The sequence below is a fragment of the Centruroides sculpturatus genome, unplaced genomic scaffold, assembly GCF_000671375.1.
Source record: "Centruroides sculpturatus isolate CEXI.00-Female unplaced genomic scaffold, Cexi_2.0 scaffold820, whole genome shotgun sequence".
NCBI lineage: Eukaryota > Metazoa > Arthropoda > Arachnida > Scorpiones > Buthidae > Centruroides > Centruroides sculpturatus.
In genome coordinates this window covers 213,982-236,636 of record NW_019384919.1, presented here as the reverse complement: position 1 = coordinate 236,636, position 22,655 = coordinate 213,982, and the positions used below count along the sequence as shown (strand labels likewise).

At 27.4% G+C, this 22,655-nt stretch overlaps 1 protein-coding gene across 1 annotated transcript in view; it reads right to left on the bottom strand.

The window, feature by feature from the left end:
• Positions 1-22,655, bottom strand: part of LOC111631841 (zinc finger protein 2-like) — a 75,262-nt gene that overhangs the window by 33,070 nt on the left and 19,537 nt on the right. Inside the window, exons 2-6 of the mRNA XM_023376165.1 lie at positions 18,265-18,547; positions 16,375-16,544; positions 15,683-15,809; positions 14,745-14,914; positions 215-380 (exon numbers count right to left, since the gene is read on the bottom strand). Of these exons, the coding sequence (XP_023231933.1) occupies positions 215-380; positions 14,745-14,914; positions 15,683-15,809; positions 16,375-16,544; positions 18,265-18,547 (916 nt within the window). The remainder of the gene's footprint in view (positions 1-214; positions 381-14,744; positions 14,915-15,682; positions 15,810-16,374; positions 16,545-18,264; positions 18,548-22,655) is intronic.

Here is a 22,655-nt window from a genome sequence, read left to right as displayed (position 1 = left end):
AAAAATATATTTTATTATTATTATTTTTTTTTAATTTAGAGGATGACTTGAAGATCAATATTTTATAATTAGTGTATAACCCCAGCTAATTATGATAAAATAGAATAGTTTTTTTTCTCTAAAAGACTTACTGTAAAAGCTAATTTTTTTTAAAAAAATATAAATGATTTTTTAATTTAATTTTATTTTCTTAATTAATAATTTAAAAACGTACCTGTATGAAGGAACAAGTGATTTTTGAGATTTGTCTGTTTACTGAATCCTCGATTGCAAATATGACATTTGTAAGGCCAAGAACCATTGTGAACATACATATGACTTTTAAGATCTCCTGGAGTAGGAAATGATTTAGAGCACAGACTGCATTTGTGAGGTTTTTCCTATAGGAAAATATTAAAAAAATAAATGTATTTAATTATAATTTTTTAAAAAAATAACTTATATATTAATATAGTTTGAAATTATTTGTAAAATATGCTTGTAATCGGTGTATAACGCGCACTTAACGTAAGAACTTTTTACGAAGTAAAATATGCATTTTAAATAAAATAATATATAGAAATTTATGGTGTAGAAATTTTTTTTATATTTTTTTATTTATGCAAAATATGAAAAATTGAAAAGATTTCACGCGAGAACGTCTACAAAAAAAATTTCAATTCAACGCATCAGAATTGGATAATAATCTTTAGAATCGACAATATATTCATAAAGATGTAAAGTCGCTTTTTTTACATTCGACAAAATATTCATTTATGCTAATATATTCTTCAATATTATACAGTTCCTAGTTATTTAAGAGAATTTTCTCTAAATGATTCTATTATAACTTATAATAGCTTTCTAATAACCTTAAAGTGTCTTTGATCCTAGCAATTTACCTTATCTAAACGCGTATACGCCTATTGGAGCATCAAAATGATACAAAGGATTCTTCAATATCTTCATTTTTTTAATATAAAATAAATGATTAATTATAAAATACCAATCTTCTCTGATAAATGATGAAGAAGTGAGCTAAGAAAAACAAATAAGTAACAGACTAAAGTGCATAAAATTGATTTTTTTTCCTACTTAATTAACCGTGTTAATAAAGTAATAAAATTTGAAAAAAAAATTACTAGTTTTTTTTACAAAACTCGACAGGAATTTGGGATGTATATGATAAGTAGAATACTGTATGAGGACATAAAAATTTCACAAAGGCCTCCTCCCATCTCATTTCTAGATTATGCAAATTATATACGAAGACACAGAAGACAAGACCATTGCTATCTTAGCTTCAGGCTCTACTATTTCTAGAAAATATTTACATTTTTCTTTGGGTGCTATCTTTGAGCTTCCGCAAGGTATGACAGTTATATATAAATGTTATACATAAAAAAAATGATGGTAGCCGAATAGAAATGTGGCGAAAGTGCATAATTACTATCCATTGCTAGAGAAACATCTCTACCCCGTTTTTTTAATATATATATATATTTCTTTTTTCTTCTCATTTCCTATCAGTAGAAAGAAGAAAGCCTGCGGCTCAGTAAGGAACAATGAGTTGTACTTTGACAGGCGGAGACTCGGTCGTTTTGACTGTTACCTTACGTTTCATACGAAATTACTAGTCTCAACACTGCGAAAATAACGTGTTCTTGCATCATAGTCTCTGGTAGAAAGTATGAGAATCAAACTTACCCCGTAGTGAGATGGCTAATATCAGGTCTAGAGTCACGAACGATGTCTCATATTTTGTACATTTTAAGCAGATCAGTTTAGCACGCAAACTTACATTTATCGCAAGCATTTTCATTATACACTTCGGAAAATTACGTATAAAGGTTTTTGTTCTATAGTTATGGTACATTTCTAGCAACATTACTAACCACTGACTTATCATTAACATAATTTCTCAACCATTACCTCATGTTATTGCTTGCCTACTGTTTTGTTAATGTAAGTGATTATTGTAGAAAAATTCGAAACATATTGTCTTTTAATGGTTACTAACATTTAATGAAAGGTTTCTGTAAAAATTTTCTCTTGAAGAAATTAAATCTGATCGGTATCTACAGCTTCCTAGAAACGTATCCCGTCACCTTATCGATTCGTTACGCATTAAAATCGAATTTCTGTTACTGTAGTAACAGATTTTTAATCCATTCGATAAAAAGAAAATTACGTCACACCTTAAGTATTATTGCGTAAGTGAAAGTAGAAAGTTATTATTGTTATTGTATAGATTTCACTATCGTTTGATTGTCCAACCGTTTCTTAGAATTGTTACTTTAATAGCCAAGGTTGAGTTAGTAAAAACGTGGTCAGATATAGCACAAAGTTGTTCTATGTCATGGCAATTAGGCAAGAAGGTCAGGTGCAAGTACCAGTAAGTCACGGAACAATTTAGCGTGTGAAAGAAGTCAAACAATACAAAATAGATGATATCATGTACTATGTTAAGTTAATAACACGGTTATTTAATAATATTACTAACGTTGTTAAACGTTTTAAATTCTTCTTTTATACTAATTAATGGATTATTATTAACTGGTATATACGCTTTATTTTATAATTATAAATTTCTATATTGCATAATTGCGTTTTTATATCGTTAACGTGAATAAAAACTGCATTTTTTAAAACACTATATGCTTCATATGTATGTTTTTATATAAAGCAAATTGTATACAGTAATCGCGCTTTACTGTATATAAATTACGTATAAAAATGCAATTTTACTGTAAGTACATACTATTTGAAGTGTTGAAGAACGTTTAAACTTGTAATTTGAAGGTTTTATAACGTATAGAAATGGATTCTTGGGGTGTAATAGCATAGTTTCAAGCATATTTTAAAGCATAAGATCCATATTTTTATATATAAATCAACATAGTAATAATAAAAATAATGTAAAAGTAGTATTAAACAGTAATATTTTAAAGGTTATTAAAAGATAATGTTACTTATAAATATCACTCTTCTTTCATAGGAATATATTATTAATATTAAAACATTATTTAATTGATAACAGGGAGAAAACAAAAATAAAAATAATTCGGAGAAAAGTATTATATTCTTATATTCTAACATATACACAGTATACTTCGAAATATTTTTAGAAGTATCGAGTGAATTTCAAGTAGGAATTAAATAGACGGTTCCGAATTTTATTATTCTTTATATTTATATATTATGGACATATTTTGTTCGTGCTGAATTTGTGAATGTGTTATGTAGAAAAAAGAAGCAATACTTTTCTAGAAAAATATTTTACATAAGGACAAACTAGAAAGAAAGCTTTCTATAAATAAAAATAGAAGAGTATACGATCTGTAAGAACTGAAATTGGGTTTCGTCCTTCGTATAACATCATCTCCTTTTTTTAAATAATCAAAAAAGAAATACACTCAACATATGGCATTTTTAAAATAATATAATCCTCTTATATCTTTCTAAATAAAAATAAATTATGTTTAAATGCTTATTTTAATCGTTAATTGCATTAATGATGCATAAACAAAAACATTTCTTCGTTGAACACAATGAAATAACTTCATCCCCCGTTTCTTTTAATTACTTTGTAAATGTATTAATAATTAATAATACAAACAATTTTACAGATTTATAATGTTTAAAATGTAGTATTTACTTTAAATTTATTAATTATTTTGAGCCTTATATACTTTAAAATCGAATTGAAGTTGTTCTCTAACAAATTCGTATGTTCTTATGTCTATGAATAATTCTAAAAGTTATAATTTTATCTATGTTTTCTTACAATTTTTAGCATTATTACAACATTTTTAAAGCGTAGAGATAAAAAAAAAAATGTCTAAAATGTTACCACAACATAGTTGTGGCCACATTTTTAAGGTTGTTTCCTCCACAACATGGTTGCATAAACGGTTATGGTAGAACATTTTCCACCAGAAAATTCTTATGATAAGAAAATATTTCTCGAATAAAATAAAATAAATTGATAAAAAACTTGATCTTTAATATATTTATTTTTATTTTTATATAAGTTTATCAAGTTTTAACTTCTCTAAATATTAAACGCGTATACGCCTATTGGAGCATCAAAATGATACAAAGGATTCTTCAATATCTTCATTTTTTTAATATAAAATAAATGATTAATTATAAAATACCAATCTTCTCTGATAAATGATGAAGAAGTGAGCTAAGAAAAACAAATAAGTAACANGTTCTTTTTGTTTTTTTTAAAGAGACGTCATAATATAATAAATTATAATTAATACATATATACTAAATTTATAGTTTTTATACGTACTAAAATTTTGGTATAATAACCTCTCACAAGAATACATAAAATCTGTAATTTTGGATAAATTACAATTAGTTTTATCTTTTATTTTAATTATAAAGCAATTAAAATTATTGTAAAATTAAATTTAGTACATAATTAACTCGTATAGGAGCATAGAAATTAGTTTTAATTTTATTAAGTAAAAGGGCGATTTACTTAAATCTTTAGGCAGAATTTTTACGATATTTCACTTGCAAAACCATGAAACTTTATAGTTTATAGGGCACGATACAAAAATTCCACCAGTTTATATAGAATTTTTGTTTTTGTGCCAAATATTACAGTCCTGATTATAGAAAAAAGGGTGTTGGTACGATGCACCTGTGGGAAGCTAACACATGGAGTCAAATTGCGTAACAGGTGAACTCCTTCAGACGCCAGGTGGTCTAAGGCGAGAGTGTAACACGCCCTGTAAAACAGTAGAAAGTCTGTGTACTCCCCAGTGACGTGTCAACCTTATAAGGTCTGATGTGTCACTATTCTTCTTAACAGAATAATAAAGTCGTACAGATCTGATTCGGAAATTTTTCTTTCTTATTATTATTATTTTTTTCTTTATTTTCCTCAATTTCTTCCGTGAGAAAACAGGTGTGTCTTTTTAATATATTCATTTTACTTTAACCATAATAAATTCCCCTGTTTCGAATTTCTTTATATGTAGGCCTGTCACTTATAACCTTACATAACCTTACTTAGAAGGCTTATATATGGAGAATGAAGTAAAAATAATTAAAAAAATTTTTAATTTATGTGTTATAAATATTTAAAAAATGGAGAAAAATTATTTAGTTTTTAATACATATTTTTGAAACGTTCTGATGAAGTTGGGATCAGAATGGAAGATAAAATGATGAAGATGGGATCAAGATAGAAGAAGATAATTTAAATATACACTTTTATTATTTAATTAAAAGTAAAATTTTAGTTTTTTTTAAATACATTTTTATAGATTTTTATACAGTATAATTGCTCTATTTCATTCTTTAATCAATAATGTAAAGAGTATCAGTTCTTAGCTGGCAGGTATATATGTTAGGTCTTTTCCTATTTTCTCAGTATGGACGTTGTGTATTGTGTTACATCGTAAAGATCAGTTTGTGAGATAACTTTCAGCATGACTGATTTTGTCAAACAGTATTCTATATCACTTTCTCACCCCTTAATGCAAGGAAAAAAAAAGTATAACTTAAACTACTAAAAAAAATATACATTTAAAAAAATCCCAATTGAATTTACGTTTAGAATTTATATAAATATAATTTTTTTTCTAAGATTTTAAGTGTTTTCTTAAGAAAAATTCATTATTTTTAAGTGGGGAATTTCTTTTTTAAACTTGCTACTCGATTTATTTACTTAATGGATTTTTTAAAAAATATTTGCTTATAATTTTTATATAATGTTATATATCATTAGAAAGAGCACATTATGTAGTTTTAAAATATACTTCACTCCTTACTTTGCTATGGGTCATTCGATGATAATACAGGTTAGAACTTGCTGTAAATCTTTTTCCACATACATGACATTGATGCGGTTTTTCTCCTGAGTGAATCCTTCTGTGAGTATTGAGCGAGCTTGAAGTACTGAAACCTTTGCCACAAACATCACAAACATGTGGTTTTTCACCTGGAATAAGTATATAATAATTAAATTTACGAGAACAATTATGAGAAAATTAAACTCTAGACGTTCTACTTCATATATATTCAGTAAAAAAAGAGAGAGAGAGAGAAAAGAAAAAATTAATAATAAACTATTAACTTCGGTCGAATATTAGAAAACAATAGATAATGCTGTGTTTTTTTAATGTTATATTTAAGTTCACACATCATGTCGTCCTAATTTTTGCGCTTTGTAATCTTTAAAGGGTATCATCTCTGTACGGGTTATAGAGAACATAAAAGACAATCGAGAAAAGAAGAAAAAAGAAAGCGAAAACAAACAAGAAACGTCATTGCCAGAAGCGTAATGGTTATGCCCTATACCCCCACCTTTTCGTCACACACGGTATATAGCTATTGTTACGTGGAACACCCCAGGCTCTACTGATGATAACAATTATATAGCCAGGGGGTAGAATATAACACGACCTAGAAGATCCATCGTGAGGTGACGGAGGCCTCACGATTGTCGTGATTTTTGCACGCTTGGCTTGAATTGTTGTGGTTAAATTCAGTAGCTTCTACTCTTATAACGGTCATACCCTGTCAACACTTGTTCTCTACTTATTTCTTAAGAAGAAAATTACCTATTGAATGTTTCGGTTGTTAGTATACTGTTTCTGCACTATCTAAATTAATTATTCTAACTTTTATCACCTCGACGTAAATAAAAATTACAAAATTTATACTGTAAAGTTGTATAAAATGCATTAAAAAAAAGGTATGTTTTTACCTGTATGTGTTCTCATATGTCGACGAAGTAGAGAGGGTCTATCGAATGCTTTACCACATACTTCACACGGTAACAAATGTCTTTCTCTCCCTTTCTTAGCCATAACCAACCTAGTATCTATTAATGACTGTATAAAAAATTTAATTAAAATTAATTAAACAGTAGACTATATAAATTTAAAAATAACTCACATTTAATTATATTTTATTACTATTACAAGCACATTAAGATATACAGAATAGCACAGAATTAATGTTACATATTAAAATTCTCGACTGGTTACGTACAGAAAACAAAATGGACTCGATTTCCCATTATTAAATTGAAGGAAACAAACAAAATATTTAATTAAATATCAAATTATTCACCTCTTGTTTTGTTTATTTACAAACGTTAACCATTAAACTCACATTTGTATTCAGAGAAGACGTTTATTGTTCGTACATAAAGTAACTTATTGCAGTATTGTTTTATTTTCTTTGTTCTTTTTGTTTTTTTTAAAGAGACGTCATAATATAATAAATTATAATTAATACATATATACTAAATTTATAGTTTTTATACGTACTAAAATTTTGGTATAATAACCTCTCACAAGTGAGAAAAAAATGGCACGTGAGGCAGGTGAGAAATATGTCACCTGTCTTCTTCTCCTTATTGCTAAGAGAAGAGGTGTTTGCCAGGTTACCCACCTCATCGTTAGGAGACAGACTGTCGCCTGAGTAGGAACGACGTTCGTCACTTTCAGAAGGAGGTGTCATCAGAAGTCGACTAGGTAACGTCTTGCCATCGTCTACTGTCAATTGAGTCGTTCCTGATATTCGATGAGTGAACAATGATTTCGATAGATCCAAAGGCGTTTCTGTAGATTAGAAAATAATACGTTTTTTTTTTTTAAAATTTAAGGTTGTTTTAAACACATAAATATTATAAGGCAATTATTTAATTTGTTTATTGTTACGTTAATTATGTCATTACTTTCTCACTGTTGATTAAACGTGTCAAGTAGCGGATCTAATCGAGCTGATGATGATGTCTTATGCTTCATTTCTGATAAAATTTAACCTTTAGGTTATTAGTAAATTGTAGATTATGTGAATATCTTCCTTTAATTTACTTATTTTAACATAAGAATTCTATTATGTATACTGTATAATTTTTTATTTCCTTAGAGCACTCTCATTTTTTATGTAAATGTCCCTATCGCCGAAACACTGATAATTCTTACAAACTATAAATTTTTATATGTGAAACACATCCCTTAGAGACTACATTTTTATGTATTTGTAGCCTATCAGATCCCTTATGTAAATGTTTGTGTCTAGACAATTTACATGCGTATGAACTATGAATTACCATATACATTCACAACCTTTATAAACTACGAATTTTATATATATAAAGCGCCTGTATCCTTATGTAAATGTTCATATATGTAGAACATTTGCATCCCTTAAGAGCTATGAATTTCCATACACATAAAACACTCACATCCCTTATAAACTTTACATTTTCGTGCACCCAGACGTTTAATTTTGATATAATTAGTACACATATCATATATTTTTATAAATTGTCGTGCATTTGAGTACTCAAATTGTCAATTAAATATCCTACAGTTGACTTGAGATTTCCGTGTTTGATAATAAGTATTATATCATTGACAATATACTTTATATATAAAGAAAAAAATATATATATTATTATTATTTTTTCTAATGAAGCAAGCTAATTACATTGCCTAGAGTAAGCGAGTCTGGAAACTTATAAAGGAAGCAAGCAATTTAAATCAATTTTGAAATAGCCAGGATGAAGAATATAGGCGATAATTCTTCAGTCAAAAGCCGAAGGCTTATTCTCATTGTAGAAGAGTCGAGGAGTGATTCAATGCTACTTACAATATATAGTTACTGATATTACTGTCATCTTTTACTTCAAGTTTAAGAGAAGATTTCGGGGATTGGGGGTCACTCAACTAAGAAGTTCGAGGAAACGCCTTTGCCTTAAGCAAAACTTGCCCTAGAAGTAACGTGTCTAGTACAGCTTAGGGCAATGTCAGTCTGTTAAAAAAAAATGGAGGATGAAAAAACAAGAGAGAGAGAGAGATCCTTTATGGATGACACAAAAGATTCATAAGGTAAAATTGATTCCGAATTGTCATACGAATTACACGATAATATAGTATTCAATTATGTATTATTTTTTTATCTTTTTAATTTAATAATTTATTAATTCTTATGATGACTAATTAATTTAGGGATTGTTTGTTGTTATCTGGATGTGAAGAGTGAACGTACGATGCTATATTCTTAATTTTATTGCACGATATTTTTACAATAAAATTACTTATTTTTAAATACATTTATTAAAAATTAAACCATTTTTCATGTAGAAAAAAATATATATATAAATTGTTAGAAAAATACATTTAACTCGAGTTTTTCACTTACAAATCTTACGATTTTGCAATTCTAGTTTATGATAAACTAAGAATCTCTAAGAAGTGAAGCATAAGAGGAGTTTTTTTTAATAGAATTTTTTTATTGATTTTTATAAATTTATTAGAATAATAGGATAAATTAACCTTCAAGGATCATTCCCATGGCTTGTTTATATTGAGTGGAAATTAAGTCAACTGGGTTTTTATAATCTTCTTCAGTGTCTTCATAATAAACCACCAACTCTGTGTGTGGTGCAACAGTCCTGATGGTTTCATAAACTGGTTCTCCTTTTACTAAAGAACCCAAGAGATTGACTTCTCCACTGAATGTAGGAGAAAATCGTAAGAACCTCACCCAGTTACATTGACGAATTTTATGAGATGCGATGTCTTGAATTTCATCGTAGCAACCAAATCGATGCCTCAACTAGAAAGAAAAAAAAATTATATTTTTAAAATTACTTAAATATAAATATAATAAATTATATTAAATTATTGACTAGTAAATTAGAACAATAATTGAACTCGTCCTTAGTTATAAATGCCTAGAGTTGAAGTTGTAACTCGTAAACGTATTGCCACTAAGAATATATATATACCTGAGGCTGTTGTGGGAACTTTCATTCTCCATAGAGACATTAATCAGTATTAATAAGGTTCTAAATGCCATTGACTGTATCAACAAAAGAAATATAAGAATGGAATCCATGATCATTAAATTAACTAAGGATAAATGATGCGGATGATTAAGGATGCGGTACTTAAGATGTGTTGCAGAATATTTAAATATTATGCACCAACCTAGTATCTATTAATGACTGTATAAAAAATTTAATTAAAATTAATTAAACAGTAGACTATATAAATTTAAAAATAACTCACATTTAATTATATTTTATTACTATTACAAGCACATTAAGATATACAGAATAGCACAGAATTAATGTTACATATTAAAATTCTCGACTGGTTACGTACAGAAAACAAAATGGACTCGATTTCCCATTATTAAATTGAAGGAAACAAACAAAATATTTAATTAAATATCAAATTATTCACCTCTTGTTTTGTTTATTTACAAACGTTAACCATTAAACTCACATTTGTATTCAGAGAAGACGTTTATTGTTCGTACATAAAGTAACTTATTGCAGTATTGTTTTATTTTCTTTGTTCTTTTTGTTTTTTTTTAAAGAGACGTCATAATATAATAAATTATAATTAATACATATATACTAAATTTATAGTTTTTATACGTACTAAAATTTTGGTATAATAACCTCTCACAAGTGAGAAAAAAATGGCACGTGAGGCAGGTGAGAAATATGTCACCTGTCTTCTTCTCCTTATTGCTAAGAGAAGAGGTGTTTGCCAGGTTACCCACCTCATCGTTAGGAGACAGACTGTCGCCTGAGTAGGAACGACGTTCGTCACTTTCAGAAGGAGGTGTCATCAGAAGTCGACTAGGTAACGTCTTGCCATCGTCTACTGTCAATTGAGTCGTTCCTGATATTCGATGAGTGAACAATGATTTCGATAGATCCAAAGGCGTTTCTGTAGATTAGAAAATAATACGTTTTTTTTTTAAAAATTTAAGGTTGTTTTAAACACATAAATATTATAAGGCAATTATTTAATTTGTTTATTGTTACGTTAATTATGTCATTACTTTCTCACTGTTGATTAAACGTGTCAAGTAGCGGATCTAATCGAGCTGATGATGATGTCTTATGCTTCATTTCTGATAAAATTTAACCTTTAGGTTATTAGTAAATTGTAGATTATGTGAATATCTTCCTTTAATTTACTTATTTTAACATAAGAATTCTATTATGTATACTGTATAATTTTTTATTTCCTTAGAGCACTCTCATTTTTTATGTAAATGTCCCTATCGCCGAAACACTGATAATTCTTACAAACTATAAATTTTTATATGTGAAACACATCCCTTAGAGACTACATTTTTATGTATTTGTAGCCTATCAGATCCCTTATGTAAATGTTTGTGTCTAGACAATTTACATGCGTATGAACTATGAATTACCATATACATTCACAACCTTTATAAACTACGAATTTTATATATATAAAGCGCCTGTATCCTTATGTAAATGTTCATATATGTAGAACATTTGCATCCCTTAAGAGCTATGAATTTCCATACACATAAAACACTCACATCCCTTATAAACTTTACATTTTCGTGCACCCAGACGTTTAATTTTGATATAATTAGTACACATATCATATATTTTTATAAATTGTCGTGCATTTGAGTACTCAAATTGTCAATTAAATATCCTACAGTTGACTTGAGATTTCCGTGTTTGATAATAAGTATTATATCATTGACAATATACTTTATATATAAAGAAAAAAATATATATATTATTATTATTTTTTCTAATGAAGCAAGCTAATTACATTGCCTAGAGTAAGCGAGTCTGGAAACTTATAAAGGAAGCAAGCAATTTAAATCAATTTTGAAATAGCCAGGATGAAGAATATAGGCGATAATTCTTCAGTCAAAAGCCGAAGGCTTATTCTCATTGTAGAAGAGTCGAGGAGTGATTCAATGCTACTTACAATATATAGTTACTGATATTACTGTCATCTTTTACTTCAAGTTTAAGAGAAGATTTCGGGGATTGGGGGTCACTCAACTAAGAAGTTCGAGGAAACGCCTTTGCCTTAAGCAAAACTTGCCCTAGAAGTAACGTGTCTAGTACAGCTTAGGGCAATGTCAGTCTGTTAAAAAAAAATGGAGGATGAAAAAACAAGAGAGAGAGAGAGATCCTTTATGGATGACACAAAAGATTCATAAGGTAAAATTGATTCCGAATTGTCATACGAATTACACGATAATATAGTATTCAATTATGTATTATTTTTTTATCTTTTTAATTTAATAATTTATTAATTCTTATGATGACTAATTAATTTAGGGATTGTTTGTTGTTATCTGGATGTGAAGAGTGAACGTACGATGCTATATTCTTAATTTTATTGCACGATATTTTTACAATAAAATTACTTATTTTTAAATACATTTATTAAAAATTAAACCATTTTTCATGTAGAAAAAAATATATATATAAATTGTTAGAAAAATACATTTAACTCGAGTTTTTCACTTACAAATCTTACGATTTTGCAATTCTAGTTTATGATAAACTAAGAATCTCTAAGAAGTGAAGCATAAGAGGAGTTTTTTTTAATAGAATTTTTTTATTGATTTTTATAAATTTATTAGAATAATAGGATAAATTAACCTTCAAGGATCATTCCCATGGCTTGTTTATATTGAGTGGAAATTAAGTCAACTGGGTTTTTATAATCTTCTTCAGTGTCTTCATAATAAACCACCAACTCTGTGTGTGGTGCAACAGTCCTGATGGTTTCATAAACTGGTTCTCCTTTTACTAAAGAACCCAAGAGATTGACTTCTCCACTGAATGTAGGAGAAAATCGTAAGAACCTCACCCAGTTACATTGACGAATTTTATGAGATGCGATGTCTTGAATTTCATCGTAGCAACCAAATCGATGCCTCAACTAGAAAGAAAAAAAAATTATATTTTTAAAATTACTTAAATATAAATATAATAAATTATATTAAATTATTGACTAGTAAATTAGAACAATAATTGAACTCGTCCTTAGTTATAAATGCCTAGAGTTGAAGTTGTAACTCGTAAACGTATTGCCACTAAGAATATATATATACCTGAGGCTGTTGTGGGAACTTTCATTCTCCATAGAGACATTAATCAGTATTAATAAGGTTCTAAATGCCATTGACTGTATCAACAAAAGAAATATAAGAATGGAATCCATGATCATTAAATTAACTAAGGATAAATGATGCGGATGATTAAGGATGCGGTACTTAAGATGTGTTGCAGAATATTTAAATATTATGCTTAATTTTATAAAAATTAATTAAAGTATTTATTTATTAATTATTCTATTCGATGAATATTCTGTTTATTAAAANAATTAATTATCTATATTTAATTTTATAATTAATATTACATTTTAATGAATTATTTAGTAACGACGAAACTTAAGATCAGTTCCAGTTATCAATGCATTAAAACGAAGAATAAAGGAGAGGATTATTAAATAATACATAAAATCTGTAATTTTGGATAAATTACAATTAGTTTTATCTTTTATTTTAATTATAAAGCAATTAAAATTATTGTAAAATTAAATTTAGTACATAATTAACTCGTATAGGAGCATAGAAATTAGTTTTAATTTTATTAAGTAAAAGGGCGATTTACTTAAATCTTTAGGCAGAATTTTTACGATATTTCACTTGCAAAACCATGAAACTTTATAGTTTATAGGGCACGATACAAAAATTCCACCAGTTTATATAGAATTTTTGTTTTTGTGCCAAATATTACAGTCCTGATTATAGAAAAAAGGGTGTTGGTACGATGCACCTGTGGGAAGCTAACACATGGAGTCAAATTGCGTAACAGGTGAACTCCTTCAGACGCCAGGTGGTCTAAGGCGAGAGTGTAACACGCCCTGTAAAACAGTAGAAAGTCTGTGTACTCCCCAGTGACGTGTCAACCTTATAAGGTCTGATGTGTCACTATTCTTCTTAACAGAATAATAAAGTCGTACAGATCTGATTCGGAAATTTTTCTTTCTTATTATTATTATTTTTTTCTTTATTTTCCTCAATTTCTTCCGTGAGAAAACAGGTGTGTCTTTTTAATATATTCATTTTACTTTAACCATAATAAATTCCCCTGTTTCGAATTTCTTTATATGTAGGCCTGTCACTTATAACCTTACATAACCTTACTTAGAAGGCTTATATATGGAGAATGAAGTAAAAATAATTAAAAAAATTTTTAATTTATGTGTTATAAATATTTAAAAAATGGAGAAAAATTATTTAGTTTTTAATACATATTTTTGAAACGTTCTGATGAAGTTGGGATCAGAATGGAAGATAAAATGATGAAGATGGGATCAAGATAGAAGAAGATAATTTAAATATACACTTTTATTATTTAATTAAAAGTAAAATTTTAGTTTTTTTTAAATACATTTTTATAGATTTTTATACAGTATAATTGCTCTATTTCATTCTTTAATCAATAATGTAAAGAGTATCAGTTCTTAGCTGGCAGGTATATATGTTAGGTCTTTTCCTATTTTCTCAGTATGGACGTTGTGTATTGTGTTACGTCGTAAAGATCAGTTTGTGAGATAACTTTCAGCATGACTGATTTTGTCAAACAGTATTCTATATCACTTTCTCACCCCTTAATGCAAGGAAAAAAAAAGTATAACTTAAACTACTAAAAAAAATATACATTTAAAAAAATCCCAATTGAATTTACGTTTAGAATTTATATAAATATAATTTTTTTTCTAAGATTTTAAGTGTTTTCTTAAGAAAAATTCATTATTTTTAAGTGGGGAATTTCTTTTTTAAACTTGCTACTCGATTTATTTACTTAATGGATTTTTTAAAAAATATTTGCTTATAATTTTTATATAATGTTATATATCATTAGAAAGAGCACATTATGTAGTTTTAAAATATACTTCACTCCTTACTTTGCTATGGGTCATTCGATGATAATACAGGTTAGAACTTGCTGTAAATCTTTTTCCACATACATGACATTGATGCGGTTTTTCTCCTGAGTGAATCCTTCTGTGAGTATTGAGCGAGCTTGAAGTACTGAAACCTTTGCCACAAACATCACAAACATGTGGTTTTTCACCTGGAATAAGTATATAATAATTAAATTTACGAGAACAATTATGAGAAAATTAAACTCTAGACGTTCTACTTCATATATATTCAGTAAAAAAAGAGAGAGAGAGAGAAAAGAAAAAATTAATAATAAACTATTAACTTCGGTCGAATATTAGAAAACAATAGATAATGCTGTGTTTTTTTAATGTTATATTTAAGTTCACACATCATGTCGTCCTAATTTTTGCGCTTTGTAATCTTTAAAGGGTATCATCTCTGTACGGGTTATAGAGAACATAAAAGACAATCGAGAAAAGAAGAAAAAAGAAAGCGAAAACAAACAAGAAACGTCATTGCCAGAAGCGTAATGGTTATGCCCTATACCCCCACCTTTTCGTCACACACGGTATATAGCTATTGTTACGTGGAACACCCCAGGCTCTACTGATGATAACAATTATATAGCCAGGGGGTAGAATATAACACGACCTAGAAGATCCATCGTGAGGTGACGGAGGCCTCACGATTGTCGTGATTTTTGCACGCTTGGCTTGAATTGTTGTGGTTAAATTCAGTAGCTTCTACTCTTATAACGGTCATACCCTGTCAACACTTGTTCTCTACTTATTTCTTAAGAAGAAAATTACCTATTGAATGTTTCGGTTGTTAGTATACTGTTTCTGCACTATCTAAATTAATTATTCTAACTTTTATCACCTCGACGTAAATAAAAATTACAAAATTTATACTGTAAAGTTGTATAAAATGCATTAAAAAAAAGGTATGTTTTTACCTGTATGTGTTCTCATATGTCGACGAAGTAGAGAGGGTCTATCGAATGCTTTACCACATACTTCACACGGTAACAAATGTCTTTCTCTCCCTTTCTTAGCCATAACCAACCTAGTATCTATTAATGACTGTATAAAATATTTAATTAAAATTAATTAAACAGTAGACTATATAAATTTAAAAATAACTCACATTTAATTATATTTTATTACTATTACAAGCACATTAAGATATACAGAATAGCACAGAATTAATGTTACATATTAAAATTCTCGACTGGTTACGTACAGAAAACAAAATGGACTCGATTTCCCATTATTAAATTGAAGGAAACAAACAAAATATTTAATTAAATATCAAATTATTCACCTCTTGTTTTGTTTATTTACAAACGTTAACCATTAAACTCACATTTGTATTCAGAGAAGACGTTTATTGTTCGTACATAAAGTAACTTATTGCAGTATTGTTTTATTTTCTTTGTTCTTTTTGTTTTTTTTAAAGAGACGTCATAATATAATAAATTATAATTAATACATATATACTAAATTTATAGTTTTTATACGTACTAAAATTTTGGTATAATAACCTCTCACAAGTGAGAAAAAAATGGCACGTGAGGCAGGTGAGAAATATGTCACCTGTCTTCTTCTCCTTATTGCTAAGAGAAGAGGTGTTTGCCAGGTTACCCACCTCATCGTTAGGAGACAGACTGTCGCCTGAGTAGGAACGACGTTCGTCACTTTCAGAAGGAGGTGTCATCAGAAGTCGACTAGGTAACGTCTTGCCATCGTCTACTGTCAATTGAGTCGTTCCTGATATTCGATGAGTGAACAATGATTTCGATAGATCCAAAGGCGTTTCTGTAGATTAGAAAATAATACGTTTTTTTTTTAAAAATTTAAGGTTGTTTTAAACACATAAATATTATAAGGCAATTATTTAATTTGTTTATTGTTACGTTAATTATGTCATTACTTTCTCACTGTTGATTAAACGTGTCAAGTAGCGGATCTAATCGAGCTGATGATGATGTCTTATGCTTCATTTCTGATAAAATTTAACCTTTAGGTTATTAGTAAATTGTAGATTATGTGAATATCTTCCTTTAATTTACTTATTTTAACATAAGAATTCTATTATGTATACTGTATAATTTTTTATTTCCTTAGAGCACTCTCATTTTTTATGTAAATGTCCCTATCGCCGAAACACTGATAATTCTTACAAACTATAAATTTTTATATGTGAAACACATCCCTTAGAGACTACATTTTTATGTATTTGTAGCCTATCAGATCCCTTATGTAAATGTTTGTGTCTAGACAATTTACATGCGTATGAACTATGAATTACCATATACATTCACAACCTTTATAAACTACGAATTTTATATATATAAAGCGCCTGTATCCTTATGTAAATGTTCATATATGTAGAACATTTGCATCCCTTAAGAGCTATGAATTTCCATACACATAAAACACTCACATCCCTTATAAACTTTACATTTTCGTGCACCCAGACGTTTAATTTTGATATAATTAGTACACATATCATATATTTTTATAAATTGTCGTGCATTTGAGTACTCAAATTGTCAATTAAATATCCTACAGTTGACTTGAGATTTCCGTGTTTGATAATAAGTATTATATCATTGACAATATACTTTATATATAAAGAAAAAAATATATATATTATTATTATTTTTTCTAATGAAGCAAGCTAATTACATTGCCTAGAGTAAGCGAGTCTGGAAACTTATAAAGGAAGCAAGCAATTTAAATCAATTTTGAAATAGCCAGGATGAAGAATATAGGCGATAATTCTTCAGTCAAAAGCCGAAGGCTTATTCTCATTGTAGAAGAGTCGAGGAGTGATTCAATGCTACTTACAATATATAGTTACTGATATTACTGTCATCTTTTACTTCAAGTTTAAGAGAAGATTTCGGGGATTGGGGGTCACTCAACTAAGAAGTTCGAGGAAACGCCTTTGCCTTAAGCAAAACTTGCCCTAGAAGTAACGTGTCTAGTACAGCTTAGGGCAATGTCAGTCTGTTAAAAAAAATGGAGGATGAAAAAACAAGAGAGAGAGAGAGATCCTTTATGGATGACACAAAAGATTCATAAGGTAAAATTGATTCCGAATTGTCATACGAATTACACGATAATATAGTATTCAATTATGTATTATTTTTTTATCTTTTTAATTTAATAATTTATTAATTCTTATGATGACTAATTAATTTAGGGATTGTTTGTTGTTATCTGGATGTGAAGAGTGAACGTACGATGCTATATTCTTAATTTTATTGCACGATATTTTTACAATAAAATTACTTATTTTTAAATACATTTATTAAAAATTAAACCATTTTTCATGTAGAAAAAAATATATATATAAATTGTTAGAAAAATACATTTAACTCGAGTTTTTCACTTACAAATCTTACGATTTTGCAATTCTAGTTTATGATAAACTAAGAATCTCTAAGAAGTGAAGCATAAGAGGAGTTTTTTTTAATAGAATTTTTTTATTGATTTTTATAAATTTATTAGAATAATAGGATAAATTAACCTTCAAGGATCATTCCCATGGCTTGTTTATATTGAGTGGAAATTAAGTCAACTGGGTTTTTATAATCTTCTTCAGTGTCTTCATAATAAACCACCAACTCTGTGTGTGGTGCAACAGTCCTGATGGTTTCATAAACTGGTTCTCCTTTTACTAAAGAACCCAAGAGATTGACTTCTCCACTGAATGTAGGAGAAAATCGTAAGAACCTCACCCAGTTACATTGACGAATTTTATGAGATGCGATGTCTTGAATTTCATCGTAGCAACCAAATCGATGCCTCAACTAGAAAGAAAAAAAAAATTATATTTTTAAAATTACTTAAATATAAATATAATAAATTATATTAAATTATTGACTAGTAAATTAGAACAATAATTGAACTCGTCCTTAGTTATAAATGCCTAGAGTTGAAGTTGTAACTCGTAAACGTATTGCCACTAAGAATATATATATACCTGAGGCTGTTGTGGGAACTTTCATTCTCCACAGAGACATTAATCAGTATTAATAAGGTTCTAAATGCCATTGACTGTATCAACAAAAGAAATATAAGAATGGAATCCATGATCATTAAATTAACTAAGGATAAATGATGCGGATGATTAAGGATGCGGTACTTAAGACGTGTTGCAGAATATTTAAATATTATGTTTAATTTTATAAAAATTAATTAAAGTATTTATTTATTAATTATTCTATTCGATGAATATTCTGTTTATTAAAAAAAATTAATTTATAAATTACAATTTTCTAATCTTTTTTTTTGTATTGAAAGATATATTTTACTTACTAAAATATCAAAAAATATACTTAAAACTTAAAAATTATCTTCATAAGATTATAAATGATTAAAAATAAATTTTATTATAAGAATTTTTAGTTCCATTTTGCCAATTAATACAAAAAATTTCGTGTTTTTTTTTATTTAAATGTAACTAATTAGGAAGATAAAATATTAAAGCATCACAGGTTATTAGTAAACACTATTAAATCCTTCCTACACAGTTATATATACATTTGACAACTAAAAATTACGAACTAAAATTACAGAAAACACATCTGCATAATATAAAAGTCTCATTAGTCACCTTCAGGGGTGGACTCGTTACTAAAAGTTTACTTCTAAAAGATGACCTTTGTGTGATTTACAGGCTGTCGCTTCTGACTCTAATGGTAATGTTGTGTTATACAAATTTTCTTTTGTAAGATCATGATTGAGAATCTCATTTTGTAGTCTGCACCGTTCTTGTCAGTATTTATAACAAATGTGATGCTTTCGAAGCACAGGATGCATTATCTTCATTGAAAATAATGATTCGAAGACGACTGTCGTGTATATGCAAAGGTGTTTTTGAATATATTGCCTTATTTTCTCTATCCTATGATGTAGTCTGACTACTAACTGGTGATAAAGGGTTGATTTATATCTATACCCTTAAGCCCACTATTTAATCTGTTAATTGACATTTTCCTTGTTAACATATGTGTTTTATTCTACATTTTTTTATTATTTTTTTTTAAAAAATTATCATAAAAATGTAGATTAATGATATTATTATTGTTGTTATATATATTTTTTCCCCTTTAAATTATCCCCTATTCAGATTTTAGTTTAATTGGATATATGATAATAAAATATCAGGACAATGTTATCGAATGTTAATCTTTCTCTTTCTCTTCTTTGTATACGAGTTATGTAAATTTATATCCTAATTTATTTTAATAAGAATCTATTCTTCTATTATATAAATGAAGACATTTAAAGTTTCTTGAGTTATTTTCAGTATTAAGGAAATTAAATGGGGGGCCTTGTTGTGGCTTTAAGGTAACATATTAGAGCTCTCTATCCGTTTATCAAATAATAATCAATTTAAAATTGGAAAGCCTTAAACTATATCCTTTAATGTGAGACCATAAGCTGTAATGTATAGCCCATGTATAGGTCCTACGTTTAATTCAGGAAGAACGTATCGATTGGTATTGATTTAATGAGATGTAACTAGATTTATACATCAATAAAACGAGTTAATACAGAGAAATTTTGAATTAATAATCTTTAAAAAAAACCCTCAAAATTTCAATATAATACTTAAAATTTTCACATTAAAACGAAGAAAATTGTAATTTTGAAGTATCGATGAAGACGATGAAGCATTCAATTTCGATTCTTGAACACTCTAAAATTATTTTTTAAAATTATTTATAATTACTCAACTCATATTTTTAATAAATATTTAACAAAATTAATTTTTTTTTAATTTCAAAATAAATTTTCAAGCAAAATTCTATTTAAAATTTCTCAATTTTGAATCCTTTATAACAATTATAACCATGAAAGATTGATAAAACATTAATAAACATATTAAATTTCAACCCATTATATAGTATAAATATGCTTAGAATTATAAACAAACTCCAATTCTTAAATTCCATTTATCAAATTAATGTACCATTGTTCATATCCATTACATAATATTGGAATTATTTATAAGTAACCTTTGACATCCGTATCTAAACAATTATTATTAGTTTATAAGCTGCCAATCATAATGTCAACATATATGCAAATTATTGTATTAAATTACTCAAAGGTGTAATTGTCACTAAGTAAAGAAAGAATAAAGAAGAAGAAGAAGAAGAAGAAGGGGAAAAAAGAGCATCGAGATAAGAATCTTTCTATAACAATTTACCAAACATTCTCACGTAACATTCTAAATGTAATCAAATAATTGATAAGCAAGTAAGATTTCAATATCGATCTGACTATTTTAATCTCAATTATATGTTTTCCAATATCATAATATCTCTTATCATCCCTCTTTATCAAAGTAACTCGTGTGAAAGAAAAGGAGATAATTTATTTCTAATTTTATTATTATTATTATTATTATTCAATAATATTTTAAATATAATATTGTTATCAATCTACAAACTTATATTCTATTTATTTATTTATTCTTTTTAGCTTACTGAATTAAATTATATAAAAGAAAATATTTTTTTTATCATCTTTAGATATGGAGGGTGATTTTTTTTTCTTATCTTGAAAACATCAAAATGTTATTTTTATAATCTATTTTTGTATAGTTTGTATTGTAAACAATAAAGTGTGTTTCTTTTTTTTGATAAAATCATTATATATAAATTTTTTTTTTCTATAATATTTTTACAAAATTTTATTGATTCTTGTATAGAATAAACCTGTAAAGTCACACCAGTTATACGGTCTATTATTGCTTTATTATATATTTAGAGCTTACTTTTATGAGATTTTATGCGGACTTTAATGTATTTTTTATCTAAAAAATCAATTCAGAAATTTTTTTTAATGTAAATTTATATCAGAATTTGATCTTATTGTTGGCTTCCTCTTCGAATTAATGTATTTCTAGAGGTATGTTAAAGTTGAAAATTGATTATATAGGAATGGAAACGATTCGATCAGCAAAGATACTCGTTCGTGATGTACATGTTAATTAAACTTTAGCTTGATATTATTACTTTACAACGATAATGAACCTGAGAGGACGGATATCGGAATTTCGCCCTGAAGACATTCATCTTGTACTTCACATTGTTTACGAATTGCCGAAAGCTATAGAAAACTATCACTTTGTCAGACAGACAGAGAAGCAAAGTAGAAGGTTATTATAAAACCATTGAATTATAATATAAAAATATGGAAAAATTTAATATATTTTCCAAATAATTTAACTAAGATTTCGTGTATCAGATACTCCGCATCACATAATTCTTCCATCACATTCTAAGCTACTTAAATGGCTTTATCTCTTATAAAAATATAAAAATTTCTTCATGATCCTACAATTTAATTAATTTACTAGATATTTAATTAATATTCTCTAAATCTTTTACTATATTTATTAATTTGACATGGTAAAACGAACGTATTGTAAGAACAACAACTCCTCCTAATATTACGTGTATTTTAAAATTAGTAAGCTATTTAGAATATACTAAACAATTTATTTGTATATTTTAAATAGTAAATATTGTACTTTAATACTCCATCCTTATTTAAAGCAAGCGTCTGTTTGTCTATTCGTTTGAGATGCTTTAAACTAAAAAGATTTTAATATTTTACGGGGTTGTTAAATTTTTATATACAATATTATCTTATCAGAAATAAAATTTAAAAATAAAAAAAAAGTTTAAGATGTGTTCATGTTGTAAAAGATAATGGAGAATATCTGGTAAGTGAATACAAAAGAGATATTAAAAAAAAATTCTATGCATATTGTCACTATAATAATGCATTGTATTGCTTAAAAATTATAGAAATAAAATTTTAAAAAATTATATTTTAATTTTTAAAATTAAATCATCTATTTATTTACTTTTTTTAAGTTTTAAACTAATAATTTTTTAA